This window comes from Etheostoma cragini, chromosome 5 (genome assembly GCF_013103735.1).
Source record: "Etheostoma cragini isolate CJK2018 chromosome 5, CSU_Ecrag_1.0, whole genome shotgun sequence".
Lineage (NCBI taxonomy): Eukaryota > Metazoa > Chordata > Actinopteri > Perciformes > Percidae > Etheostoma > Etheostoma cragini.
The window spans coordinates 1,412,734-1,427,198 of NC_048411.1; the positions used below are offsets into that span (position 1 = coordinate 1,412,734).

The following is a 14,465-nucleotide window of genomic DNA, read 5'->3' on the forward strand; positions in this document are numbered from 1 at the left end:
GGCCCACATAGGCTTGCCAAAAGGTCAAGTCACATTTGGAGTGCTGCATGAGATAATAGCTTGGATGCTTGTCTGACATTGTGTGTGTGGCTGGTTGAAGGAGTGGCCCTTCTTAGTAAAATCAAACTGTGTGCTTATACCACTCTTAAACACCTTTTTCAATGTCACTGACTAAGGTATGTGGGCAAATCAGATCTAGCAATTGAGTAAGATGTGGGTCTCTCGTAAAGACATAGCGAAAAAAATGCAATAGCAGATCATAACTGCTACTGCAGAACTTACTATATAATATTTTGAAATTCAGACCCTGAAGGACAGTATTGGGTACAACATTGAACTACCACTATAGACGTTGGTTCACTACACCACATTGGCAAGTCTCTGGCTTGGTCACTTTATGCCTACCTGTGCTGCTACTTTTCTTAGTGAATCGACTAAATTAACTGTTTGTTTTGATTATGGAAGAACTCACTCAAATGAAGTATCTCAGACTCTAGAGTTGATTTAACATCTTGGAATCAACCAACAAGCATAAACAAGTAGGTTTACATTTCACACAGCAATCAGATAGGGGATGTGTCGTTAGAAAGCACACACACACTGCACTCACCTTGAGTTGAAAAGTTGAAAAAGATAGGCACATTTTATTTCATGGTCTGAGGCTCCAAAAAAGGTAAAAACAGATTTAGTTATTACGCAAAGTCTATAAATGATAGAATAATGATAGACCTATATTTCATTTGATTGAGAGCTTTGACCGGGCTTAAATAGAATTCTCAAAGAAACACAAAATTGTTGTTCATTCATATGCATTAATTTAGATTGCAATGCCTATACAAATGAAACAATAATGTACATAGTGTGCTCCATGTGCTAGTACCAATGGAAGAAGGAAAGCATTCATAGGCTATAGAAATATATTTGCTGGAGCTTTTAATATGGTAATCAGAAATTGCACTGGTCATATTATAGCCTATTATTACTTTTTTGTTTTAAAATACATTTCATATAGCCTAAATGAGGGTTAAGTCACTATAAAAGCAAACAATGTGAGAGTAGTGTGCTAGGGGTCTGGTCCTGTGTTCGAGTTCGCCCATTATCGATGGAAGCGCGCTCCCGATACTTCAGGTGAATGAGAGGGAAGCAGAGGAGCGGGATACGGTTCACTGTGCGTCGCATTAAAAAGGAACAATTAGAGGAAAATGAGTTGTGTTACGTTGCTTGGGGCGCATGTTTTTATGACAACATATCTACTCTTCTTGATGGGATGCGTTGCACAGAAAGTAAGTTGACATTTGTTGACAATAAGCCGACAATAATTCACAAGCTTTACCTCCAGCCCTGTTGAGTGCCGTGCTCACATGTATGGGTAGAATCAAGCTACGAATCCCGTTTGAAAATCTTAATATTGAACTGTGCTTTCTTCTCGGCAAACATTCTGACAGCAAGGGACTCCGAGCAGGTCATTTTACCAAAAGTTAGGTGCCACTATTCATTTCGGCATGTATCTGTTAAAGAAACGCAGCTAGGCCTACATTTTAAATTGAAATGTACTTCGTCTGGTCAACACTTTTGGAACGTACTATTAGAATAACGTTACAGTGGTCTACACCGTTGTAGGCGATAGCAAAAAGTAGTAGCCTTCGTATTTTAAAAGTTGACATATTAATACTGTAACTGCTTTTTGTTAGATACTATGGATGCCGACTATATCAGAGGATCACTCTGCTTCGAACACCGTCCAAATGTATGTATCAGAGAATAGAAAAGTTAGGCAAATAGTGATGGACTCTTAAATTGACATTTTTTACAATTGAGTTTTGCGTACGCTCTGTTTGACAACAGACTAGGACGTAACATTACCTTCTCAAAGCAAAGCCTCTACGCTGCCTCGAGCTGCAATTACGAAAGTTGTGTAGGAAACAACATTGCATAAAGAGGGTATCTGAACTGGTTTTGCTGTCAGGCAGCTTGTTATTTGATACGGTGTCTGTCCACAACATTTAGCCAACACATCCGCCTCATGTCGTCTAAGTAATGAACTACTGGAAAATAAGTGCGGTTTGCATTTCGAGGTTCAAGTTCAGTTTCGCTATTTCTGTTAACAAAAATCCAATGTTCTTATTTTAAAATCAAATACAATAAAACTCTAGAAAAAACCCTGTAAACCTGTTTTTTAATCACCTTACAACATGCTGACTGTCAACCTTTGCCATTCACGCCAAAGATAGGCGTATAAAGTGTAATTCTAGGCTATATTTTTAAACTTCGAGGGACATGACGTCGTAGGGCTTCCAAGAGGATGTTTTGATGGCACAGGCACGTTTTGATGGGACTGCGCTCCACAGAGTTAGAGAATGGCATGCAGAGTCCAAACTGCTGAAATGAGAACCACATTGAGAGCATGTAAACCTTGTGTTGTACTTCCCATACTCATTGAGGCAAATTCCCAAGCTCTGCCTCTGACACGCAAAGAGTTAATGACCAAGACTTTGTCTTTGATAAAACAGGAATACAAACAGTCAGGAGTTGCTTCTCGGGCTTGTTTTCATGATTCATGTTGGACATGTTTTAGCTTAACCTGTGGTGAACTCAAAGCTCCTGCCAGGTTAGTGAGGCTTAGCTGTGTACGGGCGCTTGTAAAGTGGATGGGTTGAGGTTTAGAAGTTGTTTTGATCCCGTTACCTGTGTTGTCACCATAATTTGGTTTATTATGGATACCCGCATCATAAGTAAATGTACCCATGTGACTGAGGATGACAGGACTTGTTGATCTACATTGCCAGCCCCCTGGAACAGTTGCATAGATAGCAGCAGGAGTACCTTCCGTACTTGCTCTTGAAGAAATTAAAAAGTGATGTCTTGTTACTAAGAGCAGAAAACACTGCATGATAGCAAGAGAATTTATTTGTGATATGTGATTTGATCACCACCATGTCGTGTCCATCCTTAGCAGTCTTAGCTGTCTCTGTTGGGAAAGGATCCTCCTAATCAACATCGTTCGCCTTAATATAATCAGATGTGTTATTCCTGTGGTCTGGGAAGTGGATATAAACGGCAACATTCTTAAAATGACGGGGATGTACTTAATATTTTCTTGCCAAATTTTGTAGTAGAATCATTGAAGCGAAGCATCCAAACCGTAAACCGCATCCCCCAGTCAGTCTTCCAATCTCATATTATTCTGTTTTTGATTAATGGGTGATGCCCCCAAATGTCCCCATGCATTTGGGACATTGCCTGGTGTCATAACACAGAAGGATTACCCTTGACACAGATCTCCTCTTGGACATCAAGACCACATTGTCAGCTAGGAGAAGCTTTCACCTGTCAAGAGTCGTCCTCTTCTGCTGATGGACGATGGCTGCTCAACAGTACGATTCTTAGAACTAGACAACAAAGGCCCTTGGTAAATGGAACTGTCCGCGTCTCCAGCTTTAGTTTCTGTGTGCATAGGGTGCTGCTCACTATCTTTGCAATTATCTGCCTGAGGGGGCACGGTAAATGATGTCTTTGTCCTCCGCTCCCCTTTTGTATTAAGTTGATTTTTGGAACAGCATAAACAAGCTTGGGATTTATTCTATCCCCTCAGAAAAAAGGAGAGGCAACCTAGCCTGTCATTCCACAATTCAGCGCTGTGGACGGAGGAGAGTGAATTTGAGCTTTGTTTTATTGCTCCGCTTTGTTTTGGGAAGGTTTATTTAAAATGGAAAGCGGGGACATTCATCTCGAAGTGAATTGAGTTAAAGGATCCAAGTCAACTGTGAATTTACTGATATACACACACACACACACACACACCCACACACAGTCTGTCAACAGATAAACACGGCACCGTGTGTCAGTGAACCGCAGTGGGATTTTAGAGGAGATGGAGCAGAGAGGCAGCGTGATGAACAGCGACCGGGTGAAAGCTATCCGGTGTTTGTTGCGGCTGTAGATTGTTCAGTAGAAAACTTAAACATAATTCATATTTAATCAGTCAACATGAGAAACAAGTTAAAACTCTTTTCTTGTTGTGCAGCAGAGGGAATATGTTTTCACCCTGATGGTCAGAAGTGTGTGGATTCTTGAAATACTTTAAGATCTGAAGGAGAATCCGATGCTTAGCTCTGTGACTGGATTGCAGTGCTAACACATGGGAGGCACACTCTGGGGCTCAATGCATCCAAACACCTTAGGTGGAATAGGCTGTAGTTCAGGGGGATCAGGGTTGTGAGAGATGATGTGGATAAAAAAAGCTTGTCTGGCTATTTTGATGCTGTGGTTGCATTGGAAGTGTTGTATCCATTTAGTCTCTGATTGACTGCAGTTTAACCGTGTCAGTGCAGTGCAGCCCAGCTTCCCACTAGGGTGCTGCCGCGGTACTAATTATCACAGATGCATTCACTGGGTCACATTCCAAAAATCTGGAAATGATTTCTCCAAACTGGTTGAAACCACCGTGGAGATAAGGCCCTGATTCACCACAGGGTTCCACAGACTCACTTTAACAGCAACCACAGCAGCAGCACCACCTCCTTTTTTTAAAGAAATATGTTAATAGTTTTGTTTTTTTTTACATCACAATCGTGAACTGCGATAGTCTTCCCACACACCCAGTCACACATCCGTGCGAGTTCCAGGACCACAGCGGTAATAATTCCCAGCGTTCCATGTTTCTGTGCCACCTACGGTAAATGTGCCATGGCGGCTCTGGAAATGAAACGTGGATCAAACATGCAAATGGCTCAAAGAGGCTTTTCATAAGTCAGTCATGATGCACACGGTGGTGTAAATGTGCTGAGCCAGCGCTACAGTGGCCAACGAGGGCGACCCTAGAAATGCCTGGGCTTAATCAGGCAGCCACACACCAGTTGTTAGTAAACTCGCCCTGGCTTGAACTACAGCCAACTGACATCAGCCCATCAGGACAGCCACTGACATCACAGGGGTGATATGTGATAAAGTCCCGGGCTCGAGTGTCCGCGCCTTTCACAGCTGTGGCGATATGACCTCAAGGAGGTTTATTTCTATCTGGGTATTTGGAGGCAGCTGTACAAAAGATAGGAAAAACAGAAATGGGGCATCTTGCTGGTACTGAGTTGCAGAATGTAGACTCTAAAACTCTAAAGATACCATTCAAGCTTGTTTTTTGTTGCGTGTCGCTGTTTCTGATTGGTAAATGGGGAAAGCGATGTTTTAGCAGCACATTTCAGCAACAGGGCACTTCAAAGTGCTTTACATAAAGACAATCCTGTTGTCAAATTTGACCCCTTTTAAAAAATGTCTATATCTGAAATATGGGTTTCTTTTTAACCAAATTAGCAGATACAATTGATCACTTTTATTCCTCTGATCCTAACTATTAGTCAAAATAATTCATAATTTCTTCTTTTTTAACTCCAATATTATGTACAATTCTATAAAAAAAAATGAGGGTTATTGACCATGAATTTCAACATCAAAAAAGGTCTTCAGCCTTGATTTTAGAAGAGCTGAGAGTTGCAGCAGACCTGCAGGTTTCTGGGAGTTTGTTCCAGATATGTGGAGCATAGAAACTGAAAGCTGCTCTCCACCCCCCGTTTATCTGCTCAGAGGACAGAAAGTGGACCGGTCCCAGACAACCTTAAAAGTCTGGGGGGGTTCATAGTGTAGTAGAAGATCAGACATGTTTTTGGCCCTAAACTGTTCCTACCATTGTCTGTATTGTGTGTCCCTGTCCTGATGTCAGTGTTTTCTGCATTACTGTATAAGAAGTCTGTATCTTTCTCTGTCAGTGCCCTTTGAGGAAAAAGTGCTTTTTATTCTTTTTGAATTAATGGCGATCTTCAACTAGCTCCAGCTTTTATTTGATTTGTGGTAAGATTGGTCTCATCCCTGTCATTGGTTTTAAAACATAAATTCTCAGACTTTCTACTTTAGCATTCACTTTGCATGTCTGTTCTAATTGGTTTTTGACTACATTTTTCTTAATATTGTTTCTGTATCACTCCGGTCTCGAACCCTGTCAGACTAGCTCATTAAATTCAAGAAAAATGAATTCAGGTCAGGCTACACACTGTTGGTCCACGAAGCTGTTCTATGTGGAGATCAATCCAGACCTGAGGGATTGAGTGGGATCGTGGACTGCTGCTGCTCGGGCGCTGGCCTGTGAAGCAGGGTCACTTTTACTCCTCCAGTAAACAGGGCTGCTGAGGATTCCTGCCCCCTTTTGAGGGGCCCGCCAGCCTGTTTATGAGCCAGTCCAAATAAAGGTGTACACACAAGTAGTGTTTTTTTGCCTTGTTGACCTTTTTATATTACAAAGAGAAGGAATTTAATTGCTTTTTTTATGAGTTTTTTTGCACTAGAACTTTAATTTAATGGTTAAATAGTTAACTCAAGTAACTGAAGAGTAATGTTTTCCTTTTTGTTTATTTCCCATCTTTTTTCTTTGACTACATCCTCCTATTTAGATATAGAGTGCAACCACTCATAGAAAAACAAACTGGTTGAAATTGGTTTTAAATAATATATTAAACAATACATAATATTCTAATACAATGGTACTGTACAAATAAACCTGCCCCACAACATCAGTCAGTGGATTTAAAGTTGCCTCCGTGGTAATTAGACAGATGTTTGAACCCCATCATGGAATCGGTTGAAACCCCTTTCTTTTGTTTTTCTTTTTTAAGATGTACTGACGCAAAGTGAAAACGTTAGAACAATACCATTTGTCGGGGGCCTCTCAGTAATGACAGCAGCTGGTCTGATGTTTCACTGAACAAGTCATTGCAGACAATTATGTGCTCAGTTGATCAACTTCTGTCCAGGGCAGCCATCTGTCAGTGGCACAACTGGGCCAATGACAGGCCGCCTCTTATGTAAACCTTTAGCTCGCCTTGTGCTTATTAGCATCCTTTCATTAAAATATTATCAACCCTCCCCGTTTGTGGGGTGGCTCACCAAAACGCCATTGCAGCCCATTGTTTCGCCATGAGAAAAGGCATCCTTGAATAATTAGCGGCCTGCCAGTGGAGCGGCCTGTGATGTAACAGAACTGAGATGTTTGGCATTATAAGAATGTCCCATTTCCATTTGACACTGTGGCACTTTGGGGCCCTTTTCAAGTGTAGTCTAGCATGCACATCCCAGGGTGCTGGGACCTCCCGGCAGCCTCATCCTGGTGGGAGAGATGACACATTCTCTGTCCATGACACAGTTCTCTTTCATCAGATGTAGGATTTTACATCACACAAGAGATTAATTCACGATTTAAAATATATATCTATATACTGTGTAGAAACCTTTTTTTTTTTTTAAGTTTAATAGTTAAACACACAGGGTGAAAATGTGAGTGAAACAAGTCCTTAAGGGAGGTTACGCATTCTCTCACCACTGGTCATTGCCTTGCCTTGCCTTGCCCTAAAAGGGGACACGCTGTCCTTCTCTTCCCCCTGTTATGCCCCCATATTGTGAAGTGGTTCCCCTCATTGCGCAATCTTGTTGCAAGTGCTGCAAACACTGAACCCCAAATCGGCTTACTCTCTCTAGCCTCAGCAGGAATGGCATGTGGCCCGTTCAAATGTCATCCGTGTAATTCTTTGCTGTAGTAGATTCATTTCCAGTGAGTGTGTAGGCAGTGTAGCATGCCATGTGCTAAAGTAGTTGCTACTAAATGTCAGTCAGGGAGAGAAAAACCTCAACACACGACTAACTTAAAGGATCAAATTTACATCAGAATTGTAATAATAAACAGAGCTGTGTATCTGATAAAAATACTGTGTTTACAAATGTAATCAGGAAACTATTGCTTGTACTGTAGTAATCTGCAAAACTCCTACTAGAATCTACAGGTGTTCAGGTGCCACCGGAAATTCCGCCAGTACCCTCTTTTGGTGCGGATGTCCCACACCCCCTCAGTCTTTGTGTCGGCGTTCTAACCTGCGGTGGATTTCTGAGGACTGTGGTTACCTGCTCCTCAGATCTCTGCAGGGTTAATCTAGACAGCTAGCTCGAGTATCTGTCCAATCTGAGTTTTCTGTTGTAAAACCAAAACAACCTCTGAACGTACCCATGTTTCACCAAAACAAGTTCTTTCCCCAGGCTATTTAGCAGAGGCACCGTGGCTCTGTTTGGGGCTTAGCCCCGCCCAAGACCATTGTGATTGGTTTAAAGAAATGCCATTAAACCAGAGCATGCTTTTTTCATCTATCCCAGAATGCTGTGTGGACTAGCCAGACCTTCCTTTGCAGTGCTGTGGAGGAAGGTCTGGCAAAGTGAGACCACTTGTAATGATCACGTCATTTAAAGAGGATGAGAGAGAGTACGAGTCCAGCTGTGGACCTGTTGCTCATTCATTCTCTGTCTAGTCTGCCCTCATGACAGGGCAGATGGGGATTTCTGATTATCTTTTCTTCAGTCACAATGCAATATGTAATATAATCTAAGGTCTACCACACAACACACACACACACAGACACACACACACATGCACATATTTTCTTTTGATCCTTAGGTCATGCTGCCCTCCTTGCCCTCCCCTGGCCTCCCCTGTGTCTGTTATATGCTCTTGCCTGGCTGGGAGGCTGTCAGCTGTATCAACTATGGAGAGGGCGTTTGGTTTGATCCTGATGACTAGAGGGCCGAGTGTTCTCTCTTCCAGTCATGACTGGAAAATGGCATGTCGATTATTGCTACTGAAAGTCTACTGCCTGAGGAATTTCTAAATGTTAAATGCATTCAGATGGGGATAGATGGTCCACGAAGCAATCAACGTGCATGTCTGGCTCCATAGACCTGAGCTTTCCTTGTGTCCTTGTTTCAACTCTTTCTCCCTTCATCTAAACTGCATTCTTAAAGTGATCTCTTATTCTTTTAAACCCAGTCCAGAACACAAGTGTTGCCCGCGGGTGTTGGTTTATTACCTGTGTGGCATGGGGTTCTGCCAGTCGGGGTCATTTCCACAGTCCAGAACTGAGGCCAACAGTAAAGCTCATAAACACGCCGCCCCCTACAAAGGTCTGGTCCTAAGCTCCCCAGCCCAGCCAAACATCTGCCTCTGCTTAGACTTTAGGCCCCCCTTACATCCCCACACACCTGGGATGAATTACAGCCAGCATGTTTGCAGAAATGCCCTCCCCAGGGTTACCCAAGTAGGCAGCACAGGCAAAACACAGGCTTTGATATAAAGGCAGAACAGCAGGGTTAAATAGTTCAGTTTCATGCTGGTTTATGTCAGTGAGTAATCAGACCACAATTCAAATGTATAATTTGCTGATAGTTACCTTGGTTGTCGGTGCCTTTGACATAGAGAACCTACACACTGTGTGGCCAATATTAGAATACGTGACTCATCTCAGAATGTATGCAGTGTGTAATATAATAGTGGTCATAATACAGAACAATGATGTAAGTACCTAAAATTTCACCAAAAACGTGTAATTCTTTGATTATAGTTCCTTCAAAGCAGGTTTTAAATGATGACACAACTAACTTAATTTGATTCATATTGCAGGTATACTTTGACTGTGGTGCCAGGGTGGATGTGGTGGATGTCCAAGGCCTCATTCTGTCCCCTGGCTTCCCCTACAACTACTCCTCTGGGACACACTGCGTTTGGCAGTTCTTTGTGCCTGTCAATTACCAGCTTATTCTGGAGATATTTGACTTTGACGTGTTTGAAAGCCATGACACCGCTGCAGAGTACTCTGCTATTTCTAATTTTGAAGAGGAAGAGACAGAGGAAGAGGTGACTTTTAAACCTGGCAGCTTGGCGGCCGATGAAACGCCATCAGCGGCTAAAGATCCCGTGCTTCAGAGCGTAGGGGAAGTCACGAAGAATCAGCAGTCCTTTCAAGACGGCGAGGTCAAACAAGTAGTGATCCAAGAGCAGTCCACAAAGATGGAGATTGCCAAAGTCTCAAATTCTGCCAAAAGATCTGCAGACGCCTCCTCTGGCCTATCTTCGCCGCCTCCTCCCTCTCTCCTCCTACCTGGGGCCGTGCCACCAGGAGACAAGGCTGTCAACTCTGCATCCTTGTCTCACCTCAGGGGAGACCTCAGCCCCACTTCTAACCCGAGCTCAGTCGCGGAGGACACCACCCTTTCCTTGCTCCACTCCACTGACACTCCAGCTGTGAGCCCTGAAACCCAGCACTCGGTGCTGGACGCCTGCCCCCACGATGTCCTCTACATCTCCGACCTCATCACCTTCTCCTCCAGGTTCTGCGGGTCCAACCGTCCCCCCAGCAGCCAGCTGGTGTTTGGCTCCAACCAGGAGATGGTGGAGGTGATCATGGAGCTCATCACCACCACCCACTGGGGCCGCGGTTTTGCTCTTCTCTTCCACTACCACAACCTGACCGAGCCAGGGGGGGGGCACCGGGTCTCTGCTCCCACAGCCAGCAAGGTAGACTCTTTGCTGGCTGCTGTGAGCGGAGCTACCTTCTTCGCAATGATACTCACAAGTGCCCTCTGCATCGTTTTCAGGTAATGGAGTCACTTTGCTTAGAACAGGGGTCTTCAACCTTTTTTAAGCCAAGGGCCCCTTAACTGAAAGAGAGATGGAGCAGAAACCCCTTACTACATATGTAGTTTAAAATGAGGTTGCATATTAAACTGCACTTACAATAAGGTGGCGGGCGGCCTAAACATCAATTTATGCTTTGAATACTAAGCTATTAAAGTAATAATTGTTGGCATGATTTAATAAAATCCTCTTAATTGTTTTTATTTAAAAAAAACTATTTTTGGGGCGTTTTCTGCCTTTTTTTATGTCTTCAGGACAGCTGAAGACATGAATGGGGAGAGGGGGAAAATGACGTGCAGCAAAGGGCCGCAGGTGTGAGTCGAACCCGGGCCCGGTGCGTTGAGGACTAAGCCTCCATATATGGGCGCCCGCTCTACCAACGGTGCTATCTGGGCGCCCGTCCTCTTTTAATTTTAAACAGACACGTGGCACAGTGAATCCGTGGATGTCCTTAGTGAATACCTTAACTAAAGGCCAGTAAGCCTATCATCAGGGGATTATATACTGTATTTGCTAATCATATATTGGCTTCATGATGCATTTTTAATTTTTTTTTAAACTTTCAAATATTTAATTTGGAGGTCCCCGTGCATTGACTCTGTTGAAGATCTCTGTCTTAGAAGACAATACAATAAAAGAAAAAGACAAATAAATTGGGGTCTTTATTCCTATAGTCACCTTAATCAAATACAGCTGGCTTCTAGTTGCCATTAATAAAGTGCATTGCATAGACTAAATGCTCAGTCAGGTGAAGCTTTTGTTGAATCATGAAGGGCAGATATGATCTTTACAAAGCAATAGAAAAACTAATATGTATTTTAGCTTTTTCACATAGTTTAAAACATTTTTTTATTCAAACCAGAAGGCAATTTTTTTTATACAATGCAAAATTGAATGAATAACACAAAAGAGGGCGGTCTTGCTTGGTCATTCAGCCCACCACTTTGTTTGAGGGCATAATATCTCAACATATATTCAGGTGTTTCTGGTCCCCAGAGGATACTTTCTAGTGACTTGATGATCCCCTGACTGTTCCTCTACGGTCAGCTGACGTTTTTGGTTCAGAGTGAAACATTCTTGATAGAATTGAACTCTGCTAAAGTCCCTTCTGGTCCCCAGAGAATGAAGCCGAATGATTATTTGGGCATTCCGTCTATTTTCATCTATTTCAATCATCAGGTTGGAATCTTAATTTGTCCAAGGACCTCAAAAAACTGTAAAGCTAATTACATTCCCATCAACCTAAGCTTGACTTTGTGTTTAGTGCTTATTAGCAAAAGTAAGTATGCTAAACGTGGTATGGTTTGCCAGCTAGACGTGGTTAGCCTAGTCGTTGTGAGCATGTTGGGATGCTGACGTTAGCATTTAGCTTGAGAACAGCCTCAGAAAAGGGGCCGGCATGGCTGGGAACTTTAGTTTTTAAAATATGTGGTTTTCTTAGAATATACCTTTTTGAGATTGTTGTTTTAGTTTTTCTCACTTTTTTAAAAACCTAAACCACATTTAACTGAGTCCTGTGTAAATATTCTCCTGACAACAAAGTCTTCTTCTTCTCCCATGAATGCAAATGGGCCGATCTAACAGTAAATGCACACACACCGGGATGTACACACTCACTTGCACATACACAGTCACCAACTTGTTATGTTGACTAAGCTGGAAGCCTCAGTCCCTGATGTGGTGACCCTCGGTGATTAGTTGGGTTTGGCTGCAACTGTGCGGCTTCCTTGATGTGGAGCATTCTCACCATAGACAGCGGGGCATTCAAGGTACAGCACCTGGCATCAATTCCAGCACACAAAAACTCAGAGGCTGCATGAAAGTGAATGGGCGGGGAAATGGGGGGGGGACAAGGGACAACAAGGATAATTAAAACTCAATGTGAGATTGGTGTCTTTGGCGGTGTTAGACAATCAAAAGGTGTAATTTACAAGCTGTTCCCTCTTGTCCATCCCAGGGGACACGGAACACAAGCTCAGGGGTTAACTAAGGTGGCTTGTAATACTATCTGTTCTGACAAGCCAACTGTTTTTTCCGACTAGGATAGATGGATTCAAATCCAGAAAGGTTTTGCTTTGCGTCAGCCTGTTGTGAGAAACACCCCTGTTAAATAGGATTTGTGTTAATTTCAAATGCAGCCTGGTGTCTTCGACTCATTCGTTAGGCCCAATAACTCCACAGGTTCTCACAATTAACGACAGGGAAATTGGAAACACATGTTCAATAAAATGAAAGTGTAATGCGCAAGAACAACACAAGTCATTTAGAAGCCGGGAAATGCATTACCATGAAACTCATGAGCAGCCTCACCTCATTATCTGTTTTTTTACTTTATTTATTTTTCTTATTCAGTTGTTCCCTATTAATTTAAATGAGTTCACAGAAATCATTGGAAAACAACTAGCCTGGTGAGGCAAGATCTTGCAAGTTTTTAAAAAGCAGCAGCAGTAGGATTTAACTCCCAAGTCCCCTCTGGTCAGAAAACAGCCAAAGGTGGATGAGAGTCCCAGCAGGGGCCCCCCCTCAGTGGCTGTAATGAACTCATTGAGCTGTGAGAGTCATTTTTAATAAGAGGGTACTTGCTCAATTATTTTTGCATGCTTCATTGGTTCATTTTGACTAAAAAGGAGGACAGGAAAGCTTGGTAAAAATGGGTAAGTCTTAACATAATCTAATATTAACATCCACCAATGTGTCTGTGAAGAAACAAATACTGGACAATGGCTGTTGCCAGGGAAAAAGTGACCACGATGCATCCTTACAGGGAAAAAAGCAATGCATAGCAATAACATCTCAGTAACAGCCACTATGTGAACTGCTAGAGTCGTGGCATGTGTGTGAATGCGTGATCGTGGTGCAGCTTGCTCCATCATCCAACACCACAATAGAGCACCTATTGAGGGGAAATAGCCACTGGTATGTTGGAGCTGTTCTACACTGAGTGAGGTGGTTACTATGTCAAAAAAGCTCCCATTTCATTACAGTTGTATAGGATTGTGTCCTTTTTTACATTTCTGGTTAAACTGGGAACACCAGAAGGATTTTTATTCTTGGAAAAAAACAAACATAGGGGACATTCATAAAAGCAGTTTTTTATGTTTCTGTAATTATAGTCTGATTTGCTGTGTTTTCCTGTATGTTTTCCAGACTCAAACTGTGTCCAAAAAGAGCCAGCTCCTGTGCATCCAGCAACTCTGAGGTACGGACACTACTGTGTTTTCTTTCTTCCCCCATCTTTGGCTTTCGGGATTGCTCCGTTGCGCTGGAAAATCCACTGGATTTCATTCTTTCCGGCCCGATGTCCGTTACCTTCCGCTTTCTTTGTGTTGGTGTTCTAACCTCTGGTGGATTTCTGAGGACTATGGTCCTCAGATCTCTGCAGGGTTAATCCAGACAGCTAGCTAGACTATCTGTCCAGTCTGAGTTTTCTGTTAATTAATTGAATTTGTACTGTTTATTGATCCCCAGTGGGGAAATAACAGTTTACTTCTGTTTTTGTCAAAATCACTACACAGAGGCCCAAAATACACACATATGCTCTGCACCTATTCATAAGTGAGCGGGCTGCCAGCATCCTCAGCGGTTTTGGGGGGGGGGGGGGTGTATGGTGTCTTGCTCAAGAGCACCTGGCAGTGCCCAGGAGGTAAACTGGCATCTCTCCTTATCTGGGGATCACTGGACATTTCTTTAATATTGTCTTTCTTATTCTTTCCCACTTAAGTCCACTGCTACCCACAGAGCGTCACCACCTCAGGTTCACGTCAGGTCATGCCATTTTGAAACAAGATATAGTGATTTGTATAACGAAATAATAAGTTGGAAACTGCTGTAATTGGTACTTTTGTGTTCTTCATCATTTTTTACGATGCTCTCTGAGGAGGAACATGTTTGCAGTAATAATAATAATAATAATAATACATTTTATTTAACAGCGCCTTTCTAACACTCAAGGACGCTTTACAGACAATAA

The 14,465-nt window shown here is 42.7% G+C and overlaps 1 protein-coding gene across 1 annotated transcript in view; it reads left to right on the top strand.

Annotated features, from left to right (window-relative positions):
• The first annotated feature begins 161 nt into the window (after nucleotides 1–161).
• Nucleotides 162–14,465, top strand: part of si:dkey-112e17.1 — a 22,419-nt gene continuing 8,115 nt past the window's right edge. Inside the window, exons 1-4 of the mRNA XM_034872205.1 lie at nucleotides 162–176; nucleotides 1,060–1,128; nucleotides 9,482–10,455; nucleotides 13,643–13,694. Of these exons, the coding sequence (XP_034728096.1) occupies nucleotides 162–176; nucleotides 1,060–1,128; nucleotides 9,482–10,455; nucleotides 13,643–13,694 (1,110 nt within the window). The remainder of the gene's footprint in view (nucleotides 177–1,059; nucleotides 1,129–9,481; nucleotides 10,456–13,642; nucleotides 13,695–14,465) is intronic.